Raw genomic sequence first — 26,489 nt, forward strand, 5'->3', positions numbered from 1 at the left:
TAAGTCCTGCGATGCAGGAATGAGTGTGTGCCGTGGTTGAGAGGGGAAACAAAGGCACCAGCAGGCCAGGGCATGACAGAGGCTGGACTGGTGTCAGCGCCTTCTTCCCCAGCTCCTTCCTCTACCCCCATCAGCCCCCACACGAGCCATCTTCCTCTGGGAGTCAGGCCCTGCTGCCCTCACTAAGTAGGTTAGGAGCCTTGGCGAGGCTGGCAAGTCCCATAAATCAAGCCCGTCATCAGCTTACTTTGCACTTTCCCTTCCTTCACAGGCCTGGCAGGCCCCCTGGGAACCCGATGGGGGAGATGGAAGGAAATAATTAGAACAAGCCTCCTGAAGGAAACTGGTACCAGGGCAGGGCTGAGGCTGCACTCTGTTATCTCCTGCTGCCTGGTTTCAACTAGGGACCCAGGGAGCCAGGCTTGGGGAAGGGGCGTCCCAAGAGGGGTCAGCAAACCCCCTGCTGGCTCTAGGAGACTGGAGCGGGCTTTGTCTCTGGCAGGGAGGGGATGGGCATGGGGGGGTTCAAGGGGACCGCTGCAGCTCCTGGGACCATAGAGAACCCTGGCAGGGCTCACACCAGCCCCCATGGAGCGTTTGCAGAGCTCTGGTTCCCCTGCCCCATCCCCACTGCTCCATCTCACAGTTGAAACATCTCTCCTCAAAGCCCTCCCTCTTCTGGATTTCCCTGGTGGTCCAGTGGTTAAGACGTCACACTTCCACTGCAGGGGGCACGGGTTCGATCCCTGGTTGGGGAACTGAGACCCCACATGCCGCGCAGCCAAAAAAATAATAATAATTTTTTTTAAAAAGCCCTCTCTCTTCAAGAGCATGGTAAGACAGCTGATACCCCAGGCCCCCTCCCGAGTTCTTTTTATTAGCTGATCTAGAACAGACCTCAGAAAAGTGCACAGAACATGTATGATCCATTCATTTATCAAGTGCACTCCCCCATGTAAGCACCACCCAAGCCAAGAAGTAGAGCAAAACTGAGCGTGACCACAGGCACCTCTTTGATCGCCCCCATCCCTTCCCTTTGGAGCTCGGTTCGCAAGTGGGAACAAGGTCTTCAGACATGTTTGGGTGTTGTGAGTTGGGACAGGTGGAGGTCTGCTACTGGCATCGAGAGGGTGGGGACCAGGGACACTGTTCATCACCCTGCAGCGCACAGGGCAGCCTCACCACAGAGAATGACCTGACCCCTATTGTCAACAGTGCTTGAAAAACCCTACCTTAGAGGTATCAAAATCCCCACTTCTGGAAGGAGCATTTCTTAGCTGCTCTGATTTTCCCACCTGTACATGCATCCTTAAACACTAGAATTTTTTTGCCTGTTTCTAACACTGAACAGATGGGATAAATTCTATGCATCTCTCTGTCACCCAAAATCGTGTCCACCGTGAGATGAGCATGTATTGAGGCTGGTAGCGACAGTCATTCTTTTCCGTTGCTGTTGAATATTCCACTCCATGCCATAATTTGTTTATGCATCTTCCATTTGACACACATTTGGATCGTCTGCAGTTTAGAATGCTGTCACGGCATCCCCTACCCCCAACATGGGGCCCCTGGGCTTGACTTTCTCCAGGGTCTAAAACCAGAAATGGAGTTTCTGGATCATACATAGAATTTACACGTGCTTGGCCCCAAAGATGCAGCCAGAATGTTTACTCACACCAGCAACGTACAAGGCTCCCACTGCTCCACAGTCTTGCCCACACTTGGTACTGTCAGCGCTTTCATTTAGCCAACCTGGTGGGTGTGGAATCTCATTGGGACTTTGATTTGCATTTCCCTGTGATAAATGAGACTGAGAACCTTTTTGGATTTCAGTGAGCCACAGAGAATTGCCTTTTGTAGGTCAAAAAGATCTACATATTAGATACGGTTGAACCTAATTTATTGGTCTTTTGATTTTCTCTTGCTCCACTTATTAAGCTCTCCAGAATTTGATGCAGCTGACCACCTGGCCTGCCTTTCCCCCCGCCTCCTTTCCTTCCTTCTTTCCTCCTTTCCTTCCATTCATTTCTTTATTTAGTAATTATTTAATGAGCAACTACTGTGTGCCACATGCTGAGCTAAACATCAAGGGTTGACAGGGTATGAGACAGTCCCTGCCATCTCAGAGCTCACAGAGCACCGGGCCTTTATCCATGCTGTGCCCTCTGCCCGGTACACCTGAAATGCTCTCCCACCACCATCCCCTCAGCCTTCCCAGAACCTTCCAGCCCCTTGCACCTGCTGCACATCCCAGGAAGTTAGCCATCCTGGCCACTCTGGTCTCCAGTGGCCCTTCACGCACCACACATAATGAGAATGTGAGTGGTGACCACACAGATCACGGATCCCAGCTCCTGCAGGACCCAGTGCAGCCACAGCTATTCATGCATTCATTCAACAAACATTTCTTGAGTATGCCTGGCCCTGTACTATAAGCTGGAGATGCCACAGGGACAGACAAATATCCCTGCCCTTGTGAGGTTGACTTTCAGGTTGGGGAGGTGGACAGTGAGATTATTAATAACTATAACAAATAGTGTGTCAGGATGTGATAAGTGCTAGGGATGAGGGATATTGGGGGAAGGGGTAGACTTGGTGGAATTTGAAACAGGCAGTCAGGGAAGGCCTCACTGAGAAAGTGATATTTGAGCCAAGTCATAAAGGAGGAGAGAGAGGGAATCAGTTGGAACATGGAGAAGAGCATTCCAGGCAGAGGGAACAGCCTGTGCAAAGGCCCTGAGGTGAGAACATCCAGGGTGGCAGAATCAGAGTGAGCAAGGGGGAGAGTAGGACAAGATGAGGGCAAGGAGGTGGCCAGGCAGATTGTGCAGGGCCTTGGAGGGCACGAGGAGGACTTTGGCTTTTACCCGAGTGAGGTGTGAGCCACAGAGGGTTCTTAAGCAGAGAAGAGGGTGGTGGGTGACCTGACTTCTGTGCTCACCGGCGCCCTCTGGTGGCCATCCTTAGTAGTTACCAGCCCTTACTTCTCCAAGGCAAATCTGATGAAGTCAGCCCCCTGCGCTTACCATGTGCTGGGCACTGTGCCAGCACACTCAACATCCTCATGCCAGGGTCATGCCAGGGTCACACCAGGGATGTGCTATGGCATGGCCAGGAAAGGGGCCAGAGTGCAGGATGTTGCCCGTCCAGACAGAAACCACTAATGCCTGGTCTTGTGTAAAGTGGTGGGGAGAGGGAGAATCAACCCACCCTGCTGAGTGTGTGGCCCCGGAGTGGGGAGGGAGATGGGCGCCACAGTGAGGTTTGTCCCCAGTGTCTGTCCTGGACGGCTAATCATGTTTAGGAAACCCTGTGTGGGAACAGTTACTCACCCAGGAGACCCAGCAGGTCAGAGGCACTGGGGGATCAGACCTGTCGCCCACAGAGATGCAGTCCCCCTGAACTTCCCTGGGGCCACCTCTAGTCCATATAGTGCTTTGGGCAAATAAAAAAGGCACCCTTTCCTTTGGTAAGCAGACCAGCCTGGTAGAGTGATTTTTGCTAGGACTTTGCTGCCATCTGCTGGACAGTTTCATTCACAACATACAAATCTGCCCTGAGACAGTGGGAGGAGGCCCTTGGGGAGTGCACGACCTGCCCAACTGTACGTGGATGCAGCATTTCCTCATGTGGATGGAGATTCTGCTCCCTGGGGACTTTGTTGGAGGCCACACACCCCAGTGGACCAAGGCTAGGTGCACGAGGGCTCTGCTGGAGCAAGCCAATGATCTGCTGCCCCCTTGCTTTTATCCCCTGCAGGTGCTGCGATATTTTGACTACGTTTTTACAGGCGTCTTTACCTTTGAGATGGTGATCAAGGTGAGTGCCAGGGCTCCACAGGATTCTGCACCCTCAAGAATGCCACCCTGGTGCAGGAGGCTCACCCCAGAGATTAGAAATGCTTGCTGTGTTTGAGGAACATCAAGGAAGCTGGTGCATCCGGAAGGAGTGAGAGAGGAGGGTGGGGAAACCAGGTCAGGGAGATGAGCAGGGAGGAACGAATCATGCAAGAACTTGGGGGCCACAGGGAGGACTTAGGCTTTTATCCCAAGTGAGGTGGGCGCCATGGAAGGTTCTGAGCAGAGGGACATGATTGGACTCAGGTGTTCACAGCCACCCTCTAGCCTCTCTGGGAGGACAGGCTTGAGAGGGGGAGCAGGGTGGGTGGGACCCAAGAGAACTGGGAGCAGGTGATTGCACTGGTCCAGGCAGGAGATGATGGGGACCAGCCCAGGGTGGTGGCAGAGAAGGTGGTGAAAAGTGGGCAGATTCTTGGAAGGTTTGGAAGGCAGAACCAACAGGGTTTGCTAATGTATCTGATGTGGGGTGAGGAGCCCGGGGGGATCCCAAGGTTTCGACCTAAGAACCAGCAAGTCAGAACTACCTTTCACAAGGTGGGAAGGTTCCTTGAGCAGGGGCTCTCACTCCTCCCCCAGGTCCTCTGGCCACTGTCCCAGCCCTTCAGGATGAGGTGGTCCCATTGACTACCATGCCCCCTCCTGTTGCCCCTCCTCCTGAGGCTAAAGGGTGGATCCTGCTCCCCAGGGTGGGGATGAGGGATCAGAGCGCTGTCTCTTCTCCTCCCATAGATGATCGACCTGGGGCTCGTCCTACACCAGGGTGCCTACTTCCGTGACCTCTGGAACATTCTCGACTTCATAGTGGTCAGTGGGGCCCTGGTGGCCTTTGCCTTCACGTAAGTGTCCTCTCGAGGACTCCACCTGCCTCTTCGTCCCTCCGTCCCCAGCCCAGTGAATCAGGGGACGTGTTCTCGGGGTGTAGAGAAGGGGAGAGTGGGCTCCAGGGTGGGGGGAGGCATCCGCATGCCACCAGGAAGAGCTTCGATTGGCTTTTGCATGATGCCCACCACGGAGGACGAAGGAGAAGGCCTCCCACCTTCTACCTCGTCACACAGCCATGCCACCGACCCCTTGCTCTGCTGCTTTCCGTAGACTAGCCCCACCGGGACATCTCATCTTCCTTCTGCTCTACAAGCTCTGCCCAAGCCACTGTCTCTTTGGGGAGCCCCTAAAAAGACAATCAGGAAACGAATGTGCATGAGAATTTGGATCCCCACCCTGTGCCCGAAGGCCCTGTAGTTATAGACCTGATGACTCCCCTTGTGTGTCTTGAACTTCTCCTGGCAGTCCTAGGACACTCTGAAAGGTCATGCCTCATCATGCAGCTCCAAGATGGTGCCCGAATTCTGGGCAGCCATGTCAAAATGGCAGCTGGGTTCTGGACAGCCATTTCAAGATGGCACCCGAATTCTGGGCAGCCATTTTAAGATGGCACCTGAGAGCTCAGTAGTCATTCCAAGATGGCACCCAAAGGCTTAGTAGCCATTCCAAGATGCGATTCCAAGATGGCATCCAAGGGCTGAGTAGCCATTAGCTCTTAGGGCCCTGGTAGCAAACTTAGCAGTACATTCCTCAACTTGTAAACACTTGGGGCAGGATGGAAAAACCTAATCAGCCCCTAATCCAGAAACAAATCTTCTTAGGGACCCTGTCTGTGCCCATCACAGTGGATCATTCCCAGAAAGAAAAGTCTCAAAGGGATTCGGACCCACCTCACCTAAATAATGAGAAACCAGGGGCTTCCCCTTTGCCTCTGCCTCCTGGGCCCCTTCTCAGCAGACCTGGAAGAGTCCTTGAATGGCCCACCTGACCAAACAATGAGGACTTGGTTTTTCAGGAGGCCAGTGTGGTGGTCTGTTTCCAATTTAAGGGCTAAACTGGGCCATTCTCAGGTCCTTCCCTGGGAACACAATGAGATCAAGTTGTGTCAGAAGAGCAAGAAACCTCCAGAGTTTCTGGACGCCTCTGAGCTGGTGGAGATGTACCATGAAGGTCAGGAAGCTGAATGTATTTCTGACTCTGGCCAGACTTCCCACCCCCTTTCTCTTTGTCTTCTACTTTCTCCTCCTCTTTCTGTGTCTGCTCTTTTCCACCCCCTCTCCTTTTCTCTCTTTCTTCCTCTGTCCCTCTTCCACTCCTCCTCCTCTCTCTCCCACTTTTTTAAGTAATTGAGTATTTGATCATTAGAACAATGGAAGAGATCATCTCAAAAATTCAAGAAGTTTGGCTACATTTTCATTAAGATGTCTTGTAGGTTTAATAATAATCAAAGTAAAGTGCACAGCAAATTAGAGGAGAAAGATTACCACAAATAAGATAAGATATCCATGGCCTTCAGATATAAAAAGCAATTACAAATCAATAAGAAACACTGAACCTCAATAGGTAAGTGAGCACAGGATTTAACACAGAAATTTCACAGAATGCTGACTAATAAAAAGTGAAAAAAAAACCTACCTCATTGGAATTAGGAGATGTATAAAATACAAACAAGGGCTTCCCTGGTGGCGCAGTGGTTGAGAGTCCGCCTGCCAATGCAGGGGACGCGGGTTCGTGCCCTGGTCCGGGAAGATCCCGGTTGAGAGGCCGCCTGCCGATGCAGGGGACGCGGGTTTGTGCCCCGGTCCGGGAAGATCCCAGTTGAGAGGCTGCCTGCCGATGCAGGGGACACGGGTTCGTGCTCCAGTCCGGGAAGATCCCATGTGCCGTGGAGCGGCTGGGCCCATGGGCCATGGCCGCTGAGCCTGCGCGTCCGGAGCCTGTGCTCCGCAACAGGAGAGGCCATGGCGGTGAGAGGCCCGCGTATCGCAAAAAAAATAAAAATAAAAATAAAAATAAAAAATAAAAAAATAAAATACAAACAAGATACAATTTGTTTCTTATCAAGTTAGCACAAATTTCTTTCCCCCAAAAAGATTCTAAAAGGTAATACACTGTGTATATGAGAATGTAATGAAATATGCTCCTCCCTCTGTCCATCAGTTATTTGAGTGACTTCTACAAGGTGTCAGTCAGGCACCATGCTAGGTCCTGAGAAAGTTTTGATTCTGAAAAGCCAAAACATTTGACTGCCCTCATCCTGGAGTGAATCCATCTCAAATCCCCTTCCCTCCCTTGCTCCTGTTTCTGTCTTTCTCTTTCTTTATCTTTCCCCTTTTCTCTCTCCTTCCCTCTCTCTGACTCCCTCTCTGTCTCTCTGTCTCTCTCTCCACCTCCCCTTCCCCTCCCTCCTCCCCTCTACCCTCCCCCTTCCCCTCCCTCCTCCCCTCTACCCTCCCCCTTCCCCTCCCTCCTCTCCTCTACCCTCCCCCTTCCCCTCCCTCCTCCCCTCTACCCTCCCCTTCCCCTCCCTCCTCCCCTCTCCCCTCCCCCTTCCCCTCTCCTCCCTCTCCCTCTCCTCCAGACTCTTTCTCTCTCCCTTCCATCCTGTCCTTCACCTTGACCTTCTGCCTAACCTGGGCCCCATGGCCTGGAGAAGGCAGACACTCTGCCATTTGCTCTGGCATCAAAAACCCAGTCCCCACCATGTTCTGACCTGGGGTGGTCTTCATGTCCAGGGAAGGCAAGTGCAGGCAAGCACCCCTCCCACACTTCCTCCAGCCCTCCAGGATGACGTCTGCCCAGCAGCCCCCAGGTCCCCAAGAGCTCAGAAAGAGATCACATCCATCTCTCCACACACAACACCCCCCTTTGCCAGCTGTGCCCTGGGTGGTGGGTTTTGCCCTCCGTGGCCACCACTGGGTGTAGCACAATAGAGGTAGTGTCTGCTGTCCATCAGTTCGTCCTTGACACTTTCCTTCCAGACCTCTGTGGGAACCAACAAGCTTCAGTGCTGAAGAGGGGGCCCCCACTATTGCCCTGTCCCATCTCCATCCCTCATTTGGCCTCCCAATTTGGGAAAAGTGTGGCCTTCGAAAGACCTGGGAACAAGCTTTTCAAACCGTAGAGCTTTTGCCATGATGGGCCACAGTTCCCCTGGAGCTACAATTAGGCTCAACTTTAAGCAAACCTAATCTGCGAAAAAGAAATTATTTTTCCACCCAGAATCAAGCAAAATGATTCTTTGTGTCTGCAAAAGAATCTGCCACAGGGAGCTGATTTTGTTTTTTAATTTTTGAGTTTTCATTTTAAATATAAAGTTATACAAGGGCATTCAAAATGAGCCTACAGCTCGGAGGAATTTAGCAGCTTATTTGTAGAGTCAACCTTTGAAACTAGTTTTATGAAGTTGCTACAGGCATGAAGCCAGCCAGTTAATACCATTGAAAATCCCTGTTTCCGGGCTTCCCTGGTGGCGCAGTGGTTGAGAGTCCGCCTGCTGATGCAGGGGACACGGGTTCGTGCCCCGGTCTGGGAGGATCCCACATGCCGCGGAGCGGATTGGCCCATGAGCCATGGCCATTGAGCCTGCGTGTCCGGAGCCTGTGCTCCGCAACGGGAGAGGCCACAACAGTGAGAGGCCCACATACCGCAAAAAAAAAAAAGAAAAAAAAAAGAAAATCCCTGTTTCCAATTGTTTTTTAAATTCCTATGTGAGGAAAGGGTCTGGACAGGGATGTAAGGTCATCCCTATGAGTCCCAGTGAGCTCGTGGATCTTGCAGGAACTGGGGTGTGTGAGATTTTGCCAGTGGGGTCCTGACAAGTGTTAGGGACTCTCTTGGGGTTTTAGAAGAGCTGACAACCTGGGGAGCACCTTTATGTGATGGTCATAGGGATGGAAGAGGTAGACCCTGAGACCCCACCCCTGCCACACCCTCCCCACCTCACTGCCAAGAATCTGTCACTGCCACTCCTCCTCCAGGGCAGGGCCACAGGCCAGGCACAGCTGGCAAGCACCTTGATCAAGCTGCTCCTGCATGCCTTAGGCCAATCTGCCAGAAAGCCAGAGAAGGGACCCCCCAACCCAGGCTGCTACTTTTTTCCCCAGAAAAGTTTCAGAATCCTCCCTCTGCCTTCAGGTTTCTGGCCTCTCTTACCTGAGAAGGTCTCTCACCCTACAAGGACTTTGCTTATTGTCTTTCCTTGTTACCAGATGGATTGACATCCATCTGGAGTAGGTGTCTCTCTGAGAGTCTCCACTTGAGTGTCCAATCCCAGAGTCCTTTGCATCTTTTCTTTCTGTTCTTTTAACTCATTATCTGTCCTATGTGCCTGTCTCCTCATAGACAAGGCTGAAAACCCCAACAAGTGTTAAATGAACCTGATGGTTTTAGAAAAAGGTTCCAGCAAGGCTGTCCGGTTTCTCTCTAGATGTGCAAGTCCCTGAACCTCTCTGTGCCTCAGTTTCCCCATCACTTTGACAAACCTGACTGGGTAATAATGATGGTAACAGCCTCCATTTACTTAATCTTCACAAACCCCACGCAGGAAGTTCTCTTATTATTCCTTTTTTGTACATGAGGAAACTGACAACCAGAGAGATTGAGGAGGGAAGTCAGCTGTCAGATTGAGGGTTGCTGCCCATCTCCCAGCACTGAACACTGAGACTTTCACAAATCAGCAGAATGAGACTTGACAGCTCAGCCAGCCTGGCTTCCTCAAGGCCCCAGCAGGGCCTAGAAGTCCAGGGGAAGAGGGCATGAGACTATTCCCTTCTTTGTCGAAAGGAATCTTGCTGTTCTGGCCTGTTGGGGTGGAGGCAAGGATTCTGCAGTGCTGTGATTGTGGCCCCGTCTCGGATATGGGACAGTGATCCCTGTGGTCCTCCAAGGGATGTGTCGAAGCTCTCCCGACGGTTTCCACCCCTCCCGCACCTCCCCCAAATATCTGTGTGCGTGTGTCCTGCTCCATCTACTGACTGTGTGCTGTGTCCATGCGAACACCATTAACACACCATTTCATGAGTCACCACACTTGACATCACGCTCTATGCCCATGCAGCGGGGTAGCCAACTGACATTTATCAGCAGCTGGCAAATCATGATCCTGCCCTCGCTGCCAAGAGTCCATCTGGGGCTGCCACTCCTCCCTCAAAGCAGGCCAGCACAGCTGGCAGAGCACCTTGATCAAGCCACTCCTGCGTGCTCAGGAACCCAACTGCCAGGAAGCCAAAGAAGGAGCCCCCGGGCTGCCTTTTTTTTTTCATCCCCATCCTCAAAACAGCCCCTACCCCTGAAGGCATTCTTTTGTGTGTGTGTAATGAAATGGAAAGAAGATTAGTGTGCAAGACACACAAACCTGGGTTTGAATCTCAGCGTGCCACGTCCCGGCTGTGTGACCTTGGACAAGTCACTTTCCCTCTCTGAGCCTCAGCTTCCTCATCTGGAAAATGGGTATAATGGTACCACCTTGCCACGGACAGATGCAGTGACATTCAGAAGACTCACATATTACACCTAACATCATCCATCAGGCTTGGGCAGAAATCACTGTCACTGAAAAATTCCTCAATAATCCAAAAAGGAGAATCTGTACAATTCTATCTATGCAATAATTCCTAGATATGTTAAGCTTTGAAAGCCACTGAGGTAAAGTGAAAGGTAGCAGGGGGAAGAAAAATCCAGTGGGAATATTTGTAAGCTTTTAACCCATTATGTTTTTAGAAATGTCACTAACTTCAAAAGGGGGTGGCAGGTGGGATATTCTGTAGAGTACCTGCTTGGCAGTAGGGCTTCCACTGTTCTAATGGCAATCAAGTTTCTTGCACCTTGATCTCCAGTCATGGTTGGAGGGTCAAAATGAGTCTGAGCCTTGATTCCAAAGATGAGTTGTACAAGGGGCACTGCCAGATGCAGAGAGCTTCCCCCAGACCCACATTTTCCCAGAAGGCTCTTGAGAGTTGCCCCTTAATTTCATCCCAAATTGGAACTCTTAGCTGCCCCCCTTCTCCTTCATAACTTAGGGGGTAAAGCCAAAGCCATAGTTACTGTGTATCAAGCATCAGCACCCCAAAGGTCTGTTTTACAGATGAGGACAATAATTAAGGGCAGTGCTGGGAGTCAAACCCAGGTCCCCCTAACTCCAAAGCTCACCCCCTACAAGACATTCTAAAGGACTTCCCTGGCAGTCCAGTGGTTAAGACTCCACGCTTCTGATGCAGGGGCCGTGGGTTTGAACCCTGGTCGGGGAACTAAGATCCTGCATACTGCGAGGTGTGGCCAAAAAAAAAAAAAAGACATTCTAAAAATTTCCATTCCCAGAACCTCTGGAGAAAAGGGATTTTTCTCCAGCTCTTGGCAGGGATCTTCAGTGGCAAATTCGCCTTTGGTAGTTGATAACTTTCGGGCTGTCCTGCTACTTGGAAATTCGGCTTTCTTGGTGCTGTTGGGCAGTGCCAGGGGCCAGCCAAAGGCAGGGGACGGAACAGGTGTCTTCCAGATGGAAAGATGGACACCATCCAGAGCCACAAGCCTAAGGCGGCCCCTCCTGGTGCCCAGGCAGGGCAGGGGAGCGCTCAGGTGTGTGTGCATGTATGTGTGTGTTCTGTGTTCTTTCTTCTGAGGCCGCTTACGATCTGTCTCTCCCTCCGACGCCACGTCACCAGGAGCAGTACACGGTAAAGTGCCTCTCTCTCTCTCTCTCTCTCTCTCTCTCTCTTTCTGTCTCGTTCTCTGTGCCCTGATGCAGCCACACTGGTTCTGGGCCTGTTTCTGTAGCCTTGTGTCATTGCCACCGTCCTGTCGCCTGCAGTGACCAGAGTCCCCTCAGCCTGCTCCCCAAGGGGCAGGAGCCTGGAGGGGTCCTGACCACTGCCTCTCATCAGGACCCACCATTTAGCCCAGTTCTTGGAAGAGAACATAAGGGGCGCGGAAGGGGGTCTCCCCATGGTCTTATTTCAATAGGGCAGATGAGCCGGATGGGTAGTTATCAGGGGAGTGAAGGTCCAGCTTCCCAGATGGGAGAAGGGTAGACAGTCCAAACAACCAGGGCTTGGGCTTTAAGATGAGTAAGTAACCACCCCCCCCCCAACAGGAGCATCTACACTCTCAGCAAAGTGATTTGAAAATCTGGTTGTTTTCTGTGAGAACACCTTGGTCAAGCCATTCCTGCAAGCTCAGGAGCCAAACTGCCAGGAACACTCTCCTCGGTGTCTCAGCAAACAGGATTGTTCTCAGCCTCTCCCAAGGGAGAAGTGCCTCCTAGGAGAGAGACCCCTAGAATGCCCATGGAGTCATTTTTAGATGAGTAGATGCGCCCCAGGAGGTGTGTTCCCAAATGTCAGCAGTTTGGCCCATCAAGATTTTAGCCAGTTCCACATACAACCTAGATGTCCACTTGCTTGACATTTTTTCCACCAACACATAGTCTAAACCTCATTTTAGTGTTGCTAGAACACTTTATGCCATCCCTTTACAACCAGTATTGTTAACCTCAGATAGAACAGGCAACCACAAAAGTGAATCCAACAAGAATGAAACAGTTGCGTAGCAAGTTGTTACATTCAAGCTGGGTTCTTTGTTAAAAGGGAAATCAGTGAGTGTTAGGGAGGCATGAAAGACCTATGAACACATAGCAGAGACTTCCTCTCTGACCAAAACAGGAGGCCTGAAAGATAACTTGAAGAAAACAGCTGTTTCCCTGTGTGATCCCGTTACTTCATTGTGTTTGTGATCTGCCTGAAAATATCTCAGTGACTCTCCTGATGTGTGTCTCACACTTTGGGGGCACAGCCTTGAGATAATAATGATTGATGACTTTGGTTTAGAAAAGAGAAAACCATGTTCAGACTGCTGAATCCTGGAGCACGGTTGTGCCTGGCAGGTTAAAGTCCAATTCTCTTTTTTCTCTGAAAGATGAGAAAAAGGAACCCTAAAAAAAGCAAATGTCACAAAGAATGTTTTTGCACCTGGATACCTGGGCACACCATGTGGCAGCTCTACTCAAGACCCAAGAGAACTGTAGGGAGATGTTTGCTAACTGGCCCCCAAAGAACTCTGATCTGGATCCATTCACATGTGTCCTGAAACTACACCCCAGGCACATGCTGGGGGCAGAGACAAGAACCAAGATTAAAGGGAAAATGAACACATAGAAGAATAAATCACAGTTTCACCTTTGAAGAGTTTTCTGTCTAAAGCCAGAAGCCAATGACAGGAACAAAGGCAATTCTGAAACAGCACTGAGGTCTGGCAGAGCCCAGAGGCAGTCAGTGGAGGCTATCAGATGAAGGGACATTTACCTTGGGCTTTGAGGGCTGCATAGTTCTGTGAATGAAGAAGTGGAGGAAGGACATTTCTAGCAGAGGGAACAGAAGCAAAAGAGTGTGGCTGGGGCTTGGGTTGTATAGTTATCAATGGGAATGCAAACAGAAAGGTAAGTTGGACTAGATTCCGAAGAGCCTTGAATGCCAAGCTAGGAGTTTGCACTTCTAGGAATTCAGTTGCTCCAGAAGGAGTCGGAGTAGGAGAGTGACATGGTCATTGGTTTTGGCCACTGTGTGCAGAAAAGATGGAAGAAGAGAGAGACAGGGAGTGGGGGGAAAGTTGGGAGGTGGATAATGGGGGTCTGACCTATGATGGTGCCCTGTGTAGGAGGGTGACCCATTGGGGATGAGGATGGAGGACAGGAAGCTGAACACGAGTGTTGGGTTTCTGGCTTGGGCAGCTGGGTGGGTGGTGAGTTCCATTCATCACAAGCCTTTGATGGCCACACCCAATGCCCTCCTTTTGGGGGCGCTTGAATCATGGTTGGCTAAGGGTGTCAGGACATCTGCCATGCTAAGACTCAGGCCCAGTAGACCCTGGCCTGAACCTCTATGCAGCAATCTGACAAAGATGAGCTCAGATACCCTGAAAGAATGAGGCAGAGATTCGACATCTGATGTTCTGGTTCCTTCTGCTCCTGTGGGCTCAGGGAATATTGGGGCAGGGGGTGGGGGAAGGGAGTTCTGGTTTAAAGGCCACTTTAAGCATTTCCTGGATCCTGTTGGAGGAGGGAGGAATCCCATTTTCTAAAAGCTCACTAAGACCACCTCCTAAGAGAGCACACAGGGGGCAGCCAACTTCCTCGTGCTGGATCCAAGAGCCACCCCATGCAGCTGTTCAGGCTCAACCAGGGCCCTCAACAAACCCTGAGACCAAAACCACAAAGGGCCATCTACTCACTAGCTCTTGAGCCCAGATGTAGCAAGGGAGCTGACTACTCTTCTCCGGGAAGGACATGGCTATGCCAGGCCGACCCCAGACTCCTAAGCCTGGGAGGGTGGGACCACTTGGGGCTGTGGACCACCCACCACCCAGCCTGACCTTGGCTCCCTCTCTTCCCTCCTCCCCATTCTAACATCCCTCCACAGTGGCAATAGCAAAGGAAAGGACATCAACACGATTAAATCCCTCCGAGTCCTTCGGGTGCTACGACCTCTTAAAACCATCAAGCGGTTGCCAAAGCTCAAGGTGAGATTGGGGTATGTGGAAGATCTATCAGGGTTGCCACGTACAGTTGAGCAGGTTGCACACTGCTCAAGGACAGTACGTTGAAAGGGATGCTGCTAACAGCACAGCCATTATATATGGATATACTTATTACTACAACTCTCCAGTAGATGGCAGTAAAGTGAGTTAATGGAACAAAATCTGTATATCATGGTAATTTTCCAATAGATGAAATGTCTCTTGCAAAGTTGAGATCCCTTTTCTTAATTCCCATGAAGGCATTATGTGGATAAAACAGGGCATAACCCTAATCTGGGAAGCAGGAAACTAGGTTTCTGGTCCCACATAACCTTTAACTTTTCACCTGCCTATTCTAGCGTCCAATATCTCCTGTTCCAAAATAGCATGAACCACCAGAGTGAAGTAAGTCAGAAAGAGAAAAACAAATATTGTATATTAATGCATATATGTGGTATCTAGAAAAAATAGTGTAGATGAACTATTTGCAAAGCAGAAATAGAGACACAGACATATAGAGAACAAACGTATGGATACCAAGGGGGAAAGGGGGTGGGATGAATTGGGAGATTGGGATCGACATATATACACTATTGATACTATGTATAAAATAGATAACTAATGAGAACCTACTATTTAGCACAGGGAACTCTACTCGGTGCTCTGTGATGACCTAAATGGGAAGGAAATCCAAAAAAGAGGGGATATATGTATACATATGGCTGATTCACTTTGCTGTACGGTAGAAACTAACACAACAGTGTAAAGCAACTATACTTAAATTAAAAAAAATAAATAGGGGCTTCCCTGGTGGCGCAGTGGTTGAGAGTACGCCTGCCGATGCAGGGGACACGGATTCGTGCCCTGGTCCGGGAAGATCCCACATGCCGCAGAGCGGCTAGGCCCGTGAGCCATGGCCGCTGAGCCTGCGCGTCCGGAGCCTGTGCTCCACAACGGGAGAGGCCACAACAGTGAGAGGCCCGCGTACTGCAAACAAACAAACAAACAAATAAATAAATAAAACTTGAAAAAAATAGCATGAACCAGAATTTCCCAAAAGCTTGTTGTTTCCAAAAAAAAACGAAGGAAGGAAGGAAATGAAATCTAGTCATTCAAACACCCCTTTTCAATTTATGATGCACCTGGGGATGCACCTGTATTATCTCTTTCTTAATATGTTTCTTTAAGTTAAGTCACTTTATTTTTTACTTAAGTGGATTTATTTTAAAAGGAAATGCTTGTCAAGTTTCTTAAGTTGGAAAACCAAAACCCACTGTTAATAGAAGGTAAAACTAAATATCTGTTCAAAATATAAGATAACTGTTATTAAAATCTAGCCCAAAATAATTGCCTGACAAAGACTTTGAGCATGGATACTTGCTCTTTCTTGGCTAAAAAGGAAAAGTACAGGGACTTCCCTGGCAGTCCAGTGGTTAAGACTCTGTGTTCCCAATGCAGGGGGCACAGGGTCGATCCCTGGCCAGGGACCTAAGATCCTGCATGCCGCATGGCGCAGCCAAGAAAAAGGAAAAGTATAAATGTTAGGTGTTAACACAGTAACAACTAAGGAAGACTTTCTCCTTCACTCAAAAGGACTGAAAGAATTAAAGAGAGAATAACTTTGCTACCATGTGATTCAGTGTTACTTGGTCTTGGGCTCCTATAGGACCTAAAAGTACGTCTGATATCACCGGTGGTGTGCCCCTCCCCCATGATTTGGGAAATAATGATTCGAATGCCCCCTTTTTGTCGATAAATATTCAAAGAGGAAATGCGGCTGCCCTCTGGACGGGAAAGCTTGCTTGCATTGACATATGTGGAATCCAGAAGTAGTCGGTTCAGTGGCTCTTCCCCATTTTCTGGGTCACAGCCCCCTTTGAAAGCCCCATGAAAGCTATGCACTCTCTCCCCCAGGGGAAGCCGGCAGAGCTAACGTGTGATTCCAGTAGGTTGACAATCCTTGATGCTTACTTGTAGTTAGGACCCGCTGGGATTAATAGCAGAATGCTGCGGGGGTTGGGGGGGACATTCCAGGCTGGGACCCCTGCCTTCTCTGGAGGAGGATGGAAGGATTCCATCTTATGCAGGGCAGAATCTCCAGGGCACGTGAAGTCAGCTCGCAAATCTAGAGTGCCCCCAAGTGATCAGTGGGCAAAAGGGAGGGGACCACAACTCCAGATTATGGGGAAGGGAGTGACGTGAGGCAGGGACACAGAATGAACAGGAAATAACATCTCCATCGAGGACCTTTCCTCTTGCCCTGAAGAGCCATGAGCTTACCTTGGAGAAGCTCAGAGAAGCGACCTCATTTCCCAGGGGTTAAAATTGGGGGTTTTCGATGCATAAAAACTCAGAATTGGGTCGAGCCCCAACATTTCTCAGAACTGCGTGGCCTTAACCGAGTAACTTGGATCATGTCCTTGCCTGTAAAATAGGAATAATGACAATACTTGGGTATTATGAGCTGCTGGAGGTGGAGGCCGTGCTTGTTCCCAGCCCCTCACGCTGTCTTTTCCACCCCACCCACCAGGCTGTGTTTGACTGCGTTGTGAACTCACTCAAGAATGTCTTCAACATCCTCATCGTCTACATGCTCTTCATGTTCATCTTTGCCGTGGTGGCCGTGCAGCTCTTCAAGGGCAAATTCTTCCACTGCACCGATGAGTCCAAGGAGTTTGAGAAAGATTGCCGGTGAGTCTTGACTCTCCTAGGCATCCCCATCGGGACTGGCAGGTGGGGGGCGGCCAGATGCACCAGTCTCTTTGTAACTGAAAGTGGGGTCCGGCTGCTCGCCGCTCAAAAGCCAATAAAGAGACAAAGTTGGTAGAAAGGAACGTTTGCTTTATTTTGGATGCCAGCAACTGCGGGCGGGGGGGCTGGTGCAGGGAGGGCAGACTCTCGTCCAAAGGCCAACTCCCCCCCGCACTGACAACCAGTGGACAAAAGTTTTTATAGATGGAGAGAGGGAGCTACATGTAGAAACAGCACGGTCAGCTGTGACAGTCAACTTTTTTTTTTTTTTTTTATTCATTTATCTTTGGCTGCCTTGGGTCTTCGTTGCTGTGCGTGGCTTTCCCTAGTTGCGGCGAGCAAGGGCTACTCTTCGTTGCAGTGTGCGGGCTTCTCATTGCGGTGGCTTCTCTTGCTGCGGAGCACGGGCTCTAGGCATGTGGGCTTCAGTGGTTTTGGCATGTGGGCTCTAGAGCGCAGGCTCAGTAGTTTTGGCTCACAGGCATAGTTGCTCCACAGCATGTGGGATCTTCCCGGACCAGGGCTTGAACCCGTGTCCCCTGCATTGACAGGCAGATCCTTAACCACTGTGCCACCAGGGAAGCCCTGACAGTCATCTTGAAATTGGTCATGTGGTGGTCTGATCAGCGTCATCTTGATTGTTTTAAGTACAGTCAATCTTCAGTTCCAGGGTCAGTTTTTTCCCATTCCCTTGAGGCCAATTCTCAGAATTGTGGCAGCTTATGTCATGGCTACAGTCTGGTCATCATGTAGTTGACTTCTTCCACCTGGTGGGGTTTCAGTATCTATGAGACAGATCAAAGGATATGGCTCAGAATATTATCTATAGCCCTTCAGAAGGAACTAAAGGTCCTTGACTTTGCTTAATGACTAAACTATTATTATTTGGTCTCCTTTGACTGTTTTCCTTTGCTTCTGCATTTTCTCACTTTTCTGATTAAATTCATTCTTTGGCTAAAGTTTTTGCATAGACAAAAGGCAAGCTGAGGACATGGAAGGGGAAGGACCATAGGGTCCTCTCCATTTCATCCTGGGCTTGGAAACTGAGGTGTTGGGCGTTGGGGGTGACCCGATTACAACCAGCTTGGATCTATAAGTAGAAAGAAAGACAGTTTTGGAATAGGAGTCTCTGACCCATGGCTTCAGGATGAGCCATAAGCTGGTTGGTTAACTTTTTTTGAGTTGCCACCTTTGTCAAGTAGGGGATATTAATACACATCTCGGTTCCCTTGTATGAAACCTTTATAGGCAGATGTGTTTCAAAATTCAGAATACTTTGAGATTTTTAGAAATATTCTGGGGTGCATGTCCCACATAGCACAGTTAAATTAAGGCAGCCCTGTGATCAAATGCAATATTTCTGCCTGGGAACATACAACAATTTGCACCAAATGGGATAAATAACAAGTCCAAAGAGCCTCACATCCAGTTGGGTCAGGTTTTGTTGCCAAACGCGTTAGATCAGAGATGGGCAGACTTTGTCTGTCAAGGGCCAGATAGTAACTGTCTTTGACTTTGCATACACTTTCCGTTGCACCTAATGCAACTCCAAAGCAGCCGCAGACAATAGGTAAAAGAATAGGCATGGCTGTGTTCCAATCAGACTTTCTTTCTGGAAACTAAACCTTGAATTTCTTATCATTTTTATCTGTCATGAATGAATTCTTTTAGTTTCAACCATTTAAAACTGTAAACAACCATTGCTTAGCTTGTGGGCCACCCAGAGGCAGATCCAGATTTGGTCTGCAGGCTGGAACTTGCCAACTGCCAGATTAGGAAAAAATGTTTGGTTTTCAGAGCCCTCTGGATTTTGGAATTGTGGCTAAGGGACTGTGGACCTGAAATCCGCCCATCTTTGGGTCATCCTCATGATGGAAAATTCTGGACTCAGTCCAGGAAAGGGCTGCGCCTCTCGCTAACCAAGTGCTCAGTCAATATTGCTTTTCTCACTAGTATAAACGGTTACTATGCACCAAAGGGCAGCTGGTGGTTATTTTGGTGGCTGGATCCTGGATTTGGAAGGATCCCACACGTTGGGCTAGGAGTCTGTTTCCTACCCTGAGAAGGAGCAGTGAGCGGCTGCCCCCCTTGGCCTGATGAACCTAGAAATGTGCCTGTCTTCCTCCCTGCTCTCAACTGCCCCCCAAGCCTGTGGCTCCCACCCTTGGGTCTAGAAGTGTTCAAGCTGGAAAAGGGTACAAGATTCTGAGTTGGCTCTCCCACTGGACACAGGGCTGTGGCATCATCTGTGGATTTATCTCCAAATGGATGCACACAAGCTCCAGGGAGAAACAGGCTTCCTGGGCTGTGGGAAGCAGCGTGGGCTGGTGAGCCCCTCTTCCTCCTCCTCTCCCGTTTCTCTGGTGGCCAAATACGGGCGTCCCTGATTTACTAATGGTCACCACTTTCTGTGGCAGTGGCAAATACCTCCTCTATGAGAAGAACGAGGTGAAGGCACGGGACCGAGAGTGGAAGAAGTATGAGTTCCATTATGACAACGTGCTGTGGGCTCTGCTGACCCTCTTCACCGTGTCCACGGGAGAAGGCTGGCCACAGTAAGTGGTCCAGTCAGAAAGCCCCACAGGAGGAGCTCGGGGGCCTCCAGCAAAGGGACCAAGGAAAGGGACCAAGAGCCCAGAAAGGTCTGAGGGAGGGAGGGGTTTGCTCCTGGCTTCCAGAAGTGGGGACAATGCAAGAGGCACCAGATGTCAGATGCAAGTGGGGACAATGCAAGATGCAAGACGTCAGCAGAACAGCATCCCCCATATGCGGTTGGGCTTCTCGGGGCAGAAATCCAGCGGTCGCTTGGCTTGCCAACCCCTTGAGCGTACGGGGCTGTTTGCTCCCAGAACAGGCACCGTTTCTAATTTACAGAAAGGCCGCATGTACGTACACATGCGGTCACATCCTCTTAACCCTTCCGGTGCTGGTGAACAAAAACCTCCAAGCCAGGGGGTGGTGAACCTGGCATTTTCCAAGTCGGTTTGACCACAGGACCAATCTGTCCTCAGACAGGGCTGAGGCTGGGGTGATACGGGTTAGACTGACTTGTGCAAGTCCAAACTTTAATTCTTTCTTAAGTTTTTTTTTGTTTCGGGGGGGTTGGCCACAGTGCGTGGCATGTGGGATCTTAGTTCCCCAACCAGGAATCAAACCTGCGCCCCCTGAATTGGAAGCACGAGTCTCAACCACTGGATTGCTAGGGAAGGCCTCAAAATTTAAATTTCTGAGATTTTGTTCATCAGGGGCTTTGGGGCATTTCTTTTGACTTTTTAAAATATTGCAGGAAATACTAAATATTACAGTGAAATGTTATTTATCTCGATTACTGAGGGGTTTGACACCCGCTGAATTTGTGCCCATGGCAAGTGCCTCTCTCGCCTCACCTTAGCCCCGGTCCTCCTCCCAGAGGTCTCGGCTGAATGCAGGTTGAAGGTTTGGTAGATTCCAGTGTGTGCCTTCATCATCCTCACCTCCCTCCCTCGCTCAGCAAACACCCCAACCAACACATGCCTGTCTAATCACCCATGCACACACTAGTATCCACACGTGCAGGGCCAGTGCTAGCCCTTCAGGCACCTTTGAGCGAATTTTTAAAGACACCCATTCCTCAACAGACTTTACTTCCATCTGTCAGAAAAGCATTGCAATATACTTAATGAACTTGCTCAAAAAAGGCACTTTATGGCCACCTGCCAAAAAGTTGTCACCATTAATACACAAACCTATCAGGTCTACAGTATGAATGGTGCCCCTTAGATGAGAGCACTTGAGCAGTGAGTGATGTGTGCAAATGTACAGAGCAGCCGTGCATACACTCACTTCCATGTGCATCCTCATTACCCCTCCTTGGCTCTCACGACCACCTGTGCTTAAATATTCACACACACACACACACACACACACACACACACACACACGCCTGCCTCCGTGACTCCCTACTCACTCCCATTCATCACCACAAACCTAGTTTCAAATCCCACCTTGGCCGCATCTGAGTGGGTGATCTACAGCCGAACCTCAGTTTCCTCATGTGCAAAACGGAGCCAGTAATAACCTCCCTGAGAGGGCTGCTGGGAAAATGAATAAAATGTTGAACATCATTTCTGGCACATAACAGGCCCTCGATACAGGGCAGTAGAAGTAACTGACATTGCTGGCAACACTCCCCACAGGCAAAAGAGGTGGGAAGATTACGGCTTCATAAAGTAACCACAGTGACTGCAGTCAGAAAACAGTGATGACTCTTCATTTCTTTTCTGTTTCCTCTTAATATTTTCCTCCATTCCTGTTCCCCTGTCTCACTTTCCCCCTCTCCCCACCCCGGCCCTCACAGGGTCCTCAAGCACTCCGTGGATGCCACCTTTGAGAACCAGGGTCCCAGCCCTGGGTACCGCATGGAGATGTCCATCTTCTACGTCGTCTACTTTGTGGTGTTCCCCTTCTTCTTTGTCAATATCTTTGTGGCCTTGATCATCATCACCTTCCAGGAGCAGGGGGACAAAATGATGGAGGAATACAGCCTGGAGAAAAATGAGGTACCACTTCCCACTTACATCCCCTCTTAAAAACTGACACCCCCCCATCACACATGCACACACACACACACACACACACACACACACACACACAGAGGAACCAGCTTCTGGGGGCATCTGGGGAGGGAACAGCAGCATTCTCCAAGCAGAATTCAGTCTGCATGAAGGGCAGCCCTTCATGAGGTTTCCAGAGGAAAACACATCAGAGAGAAGTTGTGTATGTATCAGTCAGTTTGGACTAGGTTATGATGCAGTAACAAGCAGCCCTCACATCTCAATGCCAGATATCCACAAAGGAATTGGACTGCATGTCCAGGTGGCTCTTCTCCATGTCATCTTTATTCTGGTTCCCCTCTAAGATGCTTCAGATAAAAAGGAGAGAATGGCAAACCATGGTCCAACTCTTGTGGCTTGTGCCCAGAAGTGACATGTGTCACTTCTCACATTTCATTAGCCAGAGCTAGTCACATGTCTGATGTCAGTGGGGCAGGGAAGTATAATCTCCCCCAGGGAGGGGTGGTGAATATTTACAAATGAAAATCCAGTCCACCAGAGAGTATACGCATGACCCTTTGCTTCTCTAGAATCATCCAAGCTAGGTGGAGGACCTAGAATGCATTCTTCCTCTGCTTTGTTGGCCTCTAAGACTAAATAATTATTATTCCTCCCTGTCTCCTTCCCTCAAAGAGAAGGAGAAGCAAAATAGTCGGTAAGAAAGAATGGTTAGGCTTCGCAACATGGATGGACCTAGAGATGATCATACTAAGCGAAGCAAGTCAGAAAGAGAAAGATAAATACCATATGGTATCACTTTATGTGGAATCTAAAATATGACACAAATGAACGTACCTATGAAACAGAAACAGACTCACTGACATAGAGAACAGACTTGTAGCTGCCAAGGGCGGGAGGGGGAGGGAAGGATTGGGAGCTTGGGATTAGCAGAGGAAAACTATTATATACAGGATGAATAAACAACAAGGTCCTACTGTATAGCACAGAGAACTATATTGAATATCCTGTGATAAACCATAATAGAAAAAAATATGAAAAAAGCAACTGAATTGCTTTGCTGGATAGCAGAAATTAACACAGCATTTTAAATCAACTATACTTCAATAAAATTTAAAAAAATAATGGTTAGGCTTCAACGTCAGACTCTGGTTGAAATTCAAGGTTCGCTCACTAGGCAGCTGTGCCATGTCAGGCGTAACCTCTCTGAGCCTTTATTTTCCTCATCTGCAAATTGGGGGCTACTGATAGTACCCATTGATCATGTTTGCTAAGGGGATTCAATGAGATAACGGAGGAGTGTCAGCACAAAGTTTGGCCGATGGTAATTTCTCAAGGATCTGTAGCTGTCAGGAGAAGAAAACATTCATGGCTAGGAGCTTATGGGGGGTGTGGGGTGGGCAAGAGAGGCAGACATCCAGGCAGACGTGCAGAAGAGCTGCATCGAATGAGATAGGGGGTGCTGGGTGTCCAGCCGCCTCTCTCCTGCCTCAGGCCCTCACACTGCTGCACTCTGTCCCGCAGAGGGCCTGCATTGACTTCGCCATCAGCGCTAAACCCCTGACCCGACACATGCCCCAGAACAAGCAGAGTTTCCAATACCGCATGTGGCAGTTCGTGGTGTCCCCGCCTTTCGAGTACACCATCATGGCCATGATCGCCCTCAACACCATCGTCCTCATGATGAAGGTGAGTCCCCCCTCCCCCCAGGCACTGCTTAATCCCCACCGCACCCCTGCCCCACGCAAAACAGAACCGGCTACGGGTTTCCCAGGCAGACCACACTCTGTGTCACCACCAAGCCCCTGTTCCTGTTGTCCCCTCTGCCTGACACACGGTTCCCACCACTTTGGCCAGCCCCTTCCAGCTGCCCCTGCAGAGCCCTTCCTCTAGGAAGCCTTCCCTGACCTCCCAGGACCACATGAGGTGTCTGCAAGCATCCTGTCTGTTATCTCACATACCACGATATCAGTGTTGGGTTGCCTGATCGTCTACCACCTGCCTGTGAGCTCCGAGGGGCCAGACAAGTACTGATCACCCCTGAATTTCAGGGGTTCAGAGAGGGCCTAACTCAGAGGGAACAAGAGCCCCTTGATAAATGTTTGATGAAAGAAATGAGAAAAGAAGGGCAGGTAAAGACCCTGCGAGCCTCGGGGCCGTGGAGCCTCTTCAGGGTGAAAAGTCAAAACCTTTCATCCTGTGCTTTGGAGACCAAAAGCCTGAATTTGAGCCCAGCTCTGCCATTTAATTCACCATTTAACCTTGCACTAGTGACCAGTGGCATCTCAGGGCCTCAGTTTCCCTGTCAATAAAATGGGAAGGATAATAATAGCACGTTCCTTGCCCCCAGTGGGGATTAGGATTGAATAAGAAAGTTCCTGCAAAGACGTTAGCACATTTCTCAATTCTTAAAAGCACTCAACAAACTTAGCTGTTGATTTTTTGAACTGGTAAAAAAGCAGTGCCTGTATTCACCTGAAAATTCATCTCCATAAGCAAGTGCTTTGTCTTTTCATTGTTAGGATCATAACAGTTTCAAACAAACAGAAGAGAGAAAGATAGAACAGCACAGCCCTTCTCAAACTGCTCACAGATCAGCTGGGCATCTTGTGAAAATGCAGATTCTGGTTCAGCAGGTCTGGGTGGGTCTGGGACTCCACAATTCTAACCAGCATCCCGGTGATGCGGATGCTGCAGGTCCCTGGACCACATCCTGAGTATCCAGGCGCTTGTGAATACCCATTCTCCATCACCCAGAGTTACCCATTTGGAACATTCTGCTGTGTTTGCTTCATCTGTTTTTTTTCTCATTTTTTAAAAATTGAGGTGAAATTCACATAACCTACAGTTAACCATTTTAAAGCGTACAATTCAGTGGCATTTGGTACATTCACGATGTTGTGCAACCACCACCCCTATCTGTTTCTGGAACATTTCCATCACCCGAAAAGGAAACCCATCCCCATTACCAGTGACTCCCTATCCCCCTTCCCCCAGCCCCTGGCAACCACTAATCTGTGTTCTATGGATGTACCTATTCTGGACATTTCATCTATTTTTTAAAGTGTTTTAAATGACAGACACCACACTATTTCACGCTTAAATTCTTCAGTGTGCTTTCCAAAGTAATCAGAACATTTTCCTGCATGTTCTTATGCTTGACAAGATTAGTCTTAACACCATAAGATCCATATTGAATTGTCCCCAAAACGTCTTTTACAGTAAGTTGTTTTTTGAGCCAAGATCTAAATGGCTACACATGGTCTCCAGTTTTTTGTTTTTAAATCTCTGTCCTCTGCCACACCCCCGACCCCCCACCACCCCGCGCTGTTAACTTTTTGAGGAAACCAGATGAGTTGAATGAAAACTGTCCCACCTCTGGGTGCATTGGTTTCCTCCATCTGCTGGGTTTCCTGTAACCTGGTAGTTAGATTTAAAGGTTATTGGTTCAAATCTGATTAGTTTGGGCGAGAGTCAGAATAGCGGTTACCTCTGGGGGGGGGGTGTTATCAACTGGGAAGGGGTGCGTGAAAACTTTTGGGAGGGGTGCTGGAAATGTTCTGCACCTTGGTCTGGGAAGTGGTCTCATAGGAGTGTAACAGGTAAGAATTAAAAAAGACATCTGGAAAGAAAATAAAAAAGAAATGACTGTAAAGAGGATGCTGTAGACATCCTGCATCCCATCAGGAGGCCCATCAATAGGGCCAGGCTCTCCCGGGATCTCAGCTGCTAAGATAGGACTCAAGAAAGGAATTTTTGTTTTGACCTGAAAAGAGTAGCCCAACCAGTAAAGAGCTTGCGGCCCGGGCTGGCTCCACAAGACATCAGTAGGGAAACCAAGTGTCCGAGTCCTGCCTGCCCCAGGGAAAGGGCAGCCACGGAGCCACCCCAGCCCTGGTCCTCGACACTGTGCCCACTGACCCCACTGCTCTTCTTCCTTTCTTCTCTAGTTCTACGGGGCCTCTGTTGCTTATGAAAATGCCCTGAGGGTATTCAACATTGTCTTCACTTCCCTCTTCTCTCTGGAATGTCTTCTCAAAGTCATGGCTTTTGGGATTCTGGTAAGTCCAGCCTTGGAGCTAGAGCTGTGGGTTAAGGGAAAGCCCAGAGGGGCACTGGGTGCTGGGTGGTGGTCTCCCCACCTGACCCCTCTGCCCCCAACCCCAATGGTGACTTGAGCATCCCTCCAACGTGCACAGATTCTACTTAGGCGTTCTTGTACTTACCAAGTAACACCAAACTCTGTGTCAGGCGCATATCTATTATTAGATGATGCGATGAGAGGGGTAATGATTCATTTTGCAGACAAGGAAACTGAGATCCAGACAGGCAAGTCCATAGCATTCAAACTGTTCTAGCCACAATCGCAGTAAGAAATACATTTTGCAGTGGAGCCCAGTACTCAGACGTACAAACAGACAACCAAAATGAAATATTCACAGAATCTGTATCTCCCCTTAGCACATGCCCTATACTCTGAAGTTGTCTATCTCCTTGATTCCATGTCCCCCCTACCTCCCGCTTTTCTTTCCCCGCCCCCGGCCGCATGGCATGGCACTTGGAATCTTAGTTCCCTGACCAGAGATCAAACCCACGCTCCCTGCAGTGGAAACGCAGAGTCTTAACCACTGGACCGCCAGGGAACTCACGCCCCTCCTTTCTTAATGCAGTTCATGACCTACTAACTTGATTTCGTCTCCCACTAGTGCAAGTGGTCTTAACCTGAGGCCCATTGACCCCCTAAGGGATCTATGGATGTAGGGTGGGGTGAGGGAGCCCAGGAAATAAGAGGTGAAAACAATTACATCTTTATTTTTCACCAGCTGCTAACTGGACTTTTGCTTTTCTTTCCATCCTGAAAGTAGACAGCAAACCCCCGCAGGATTACCAATATGATCTGTGTCACTGATAAAAATCAGATGATCTCATATCGCATCCCAGAGGTTGCAGGTAAGTCAGCCCTCCATATCCACAGGTTCTGCATCCACGGAGTCAACCA

At 49.4% G+C, this 26,489-nt stretch overlaps 1 protein-coding gene across 4 annotated transcripts in view; it reads left to right on the forward strand.

Moving 5' to 3' along the window:
* Positions 1–26,489, forward strand: part of CACNA1A (calcium voltage-gated channel subunit alpha1 A) — a gene marked incomplete at both ends in the record, with an annotated part of 321,342 nt that overhangs the window by 255,755 nt on the left and 39,098 nt on the right. For all 4 annotated transcript variants that reach the window (XM_079702108.1, XM_079702110.1, XM_079702111.1 and 1 more), the window contains 8 exons: positions 3,760–3,819; positions 4,590–4,696; positions 14,093–14,192; positions 16,720–16,880; positions 19,358–19,495; positions 21,277–21,478; positions 23,015–23,179; positions 25,441–25,551. In XM_079702108.1, coding sequence (XP_079558234.1) covers positions 3,760–3,819; positions 4,590–4,696; positions 14,093–14,192; positions 16,720–16,880; positions 19,358–19,495; positions 21,277–21,478; positions 23,015–23,179; positions 25,441–25,551 — 1,044 coding nt within the window. The remainder of the gene's footprint in view (positions 1–3,759; positions 3,820–4,589; positions 4,697–14,092; positions 14,193–16,719; positions 16,881–19,357; positions 19,496–21,276; positions 21,479–23,014; positions 23,180–25,440; positions 25,552–26,489) is intronic.

Source organism: Hyperoodon ampullatus (genome assembly GCF_949752795.1).
Source record: "Hyperoodon ampullatus genome assembly, chromosome: 4".
NCBI classification, from domain to species: Eukaryota; Metazoa; Chordata; class Mammalia; order Artiodactyla; family Ziphiidae; genus Hyperoodon; species Hyperoodon ampullatus.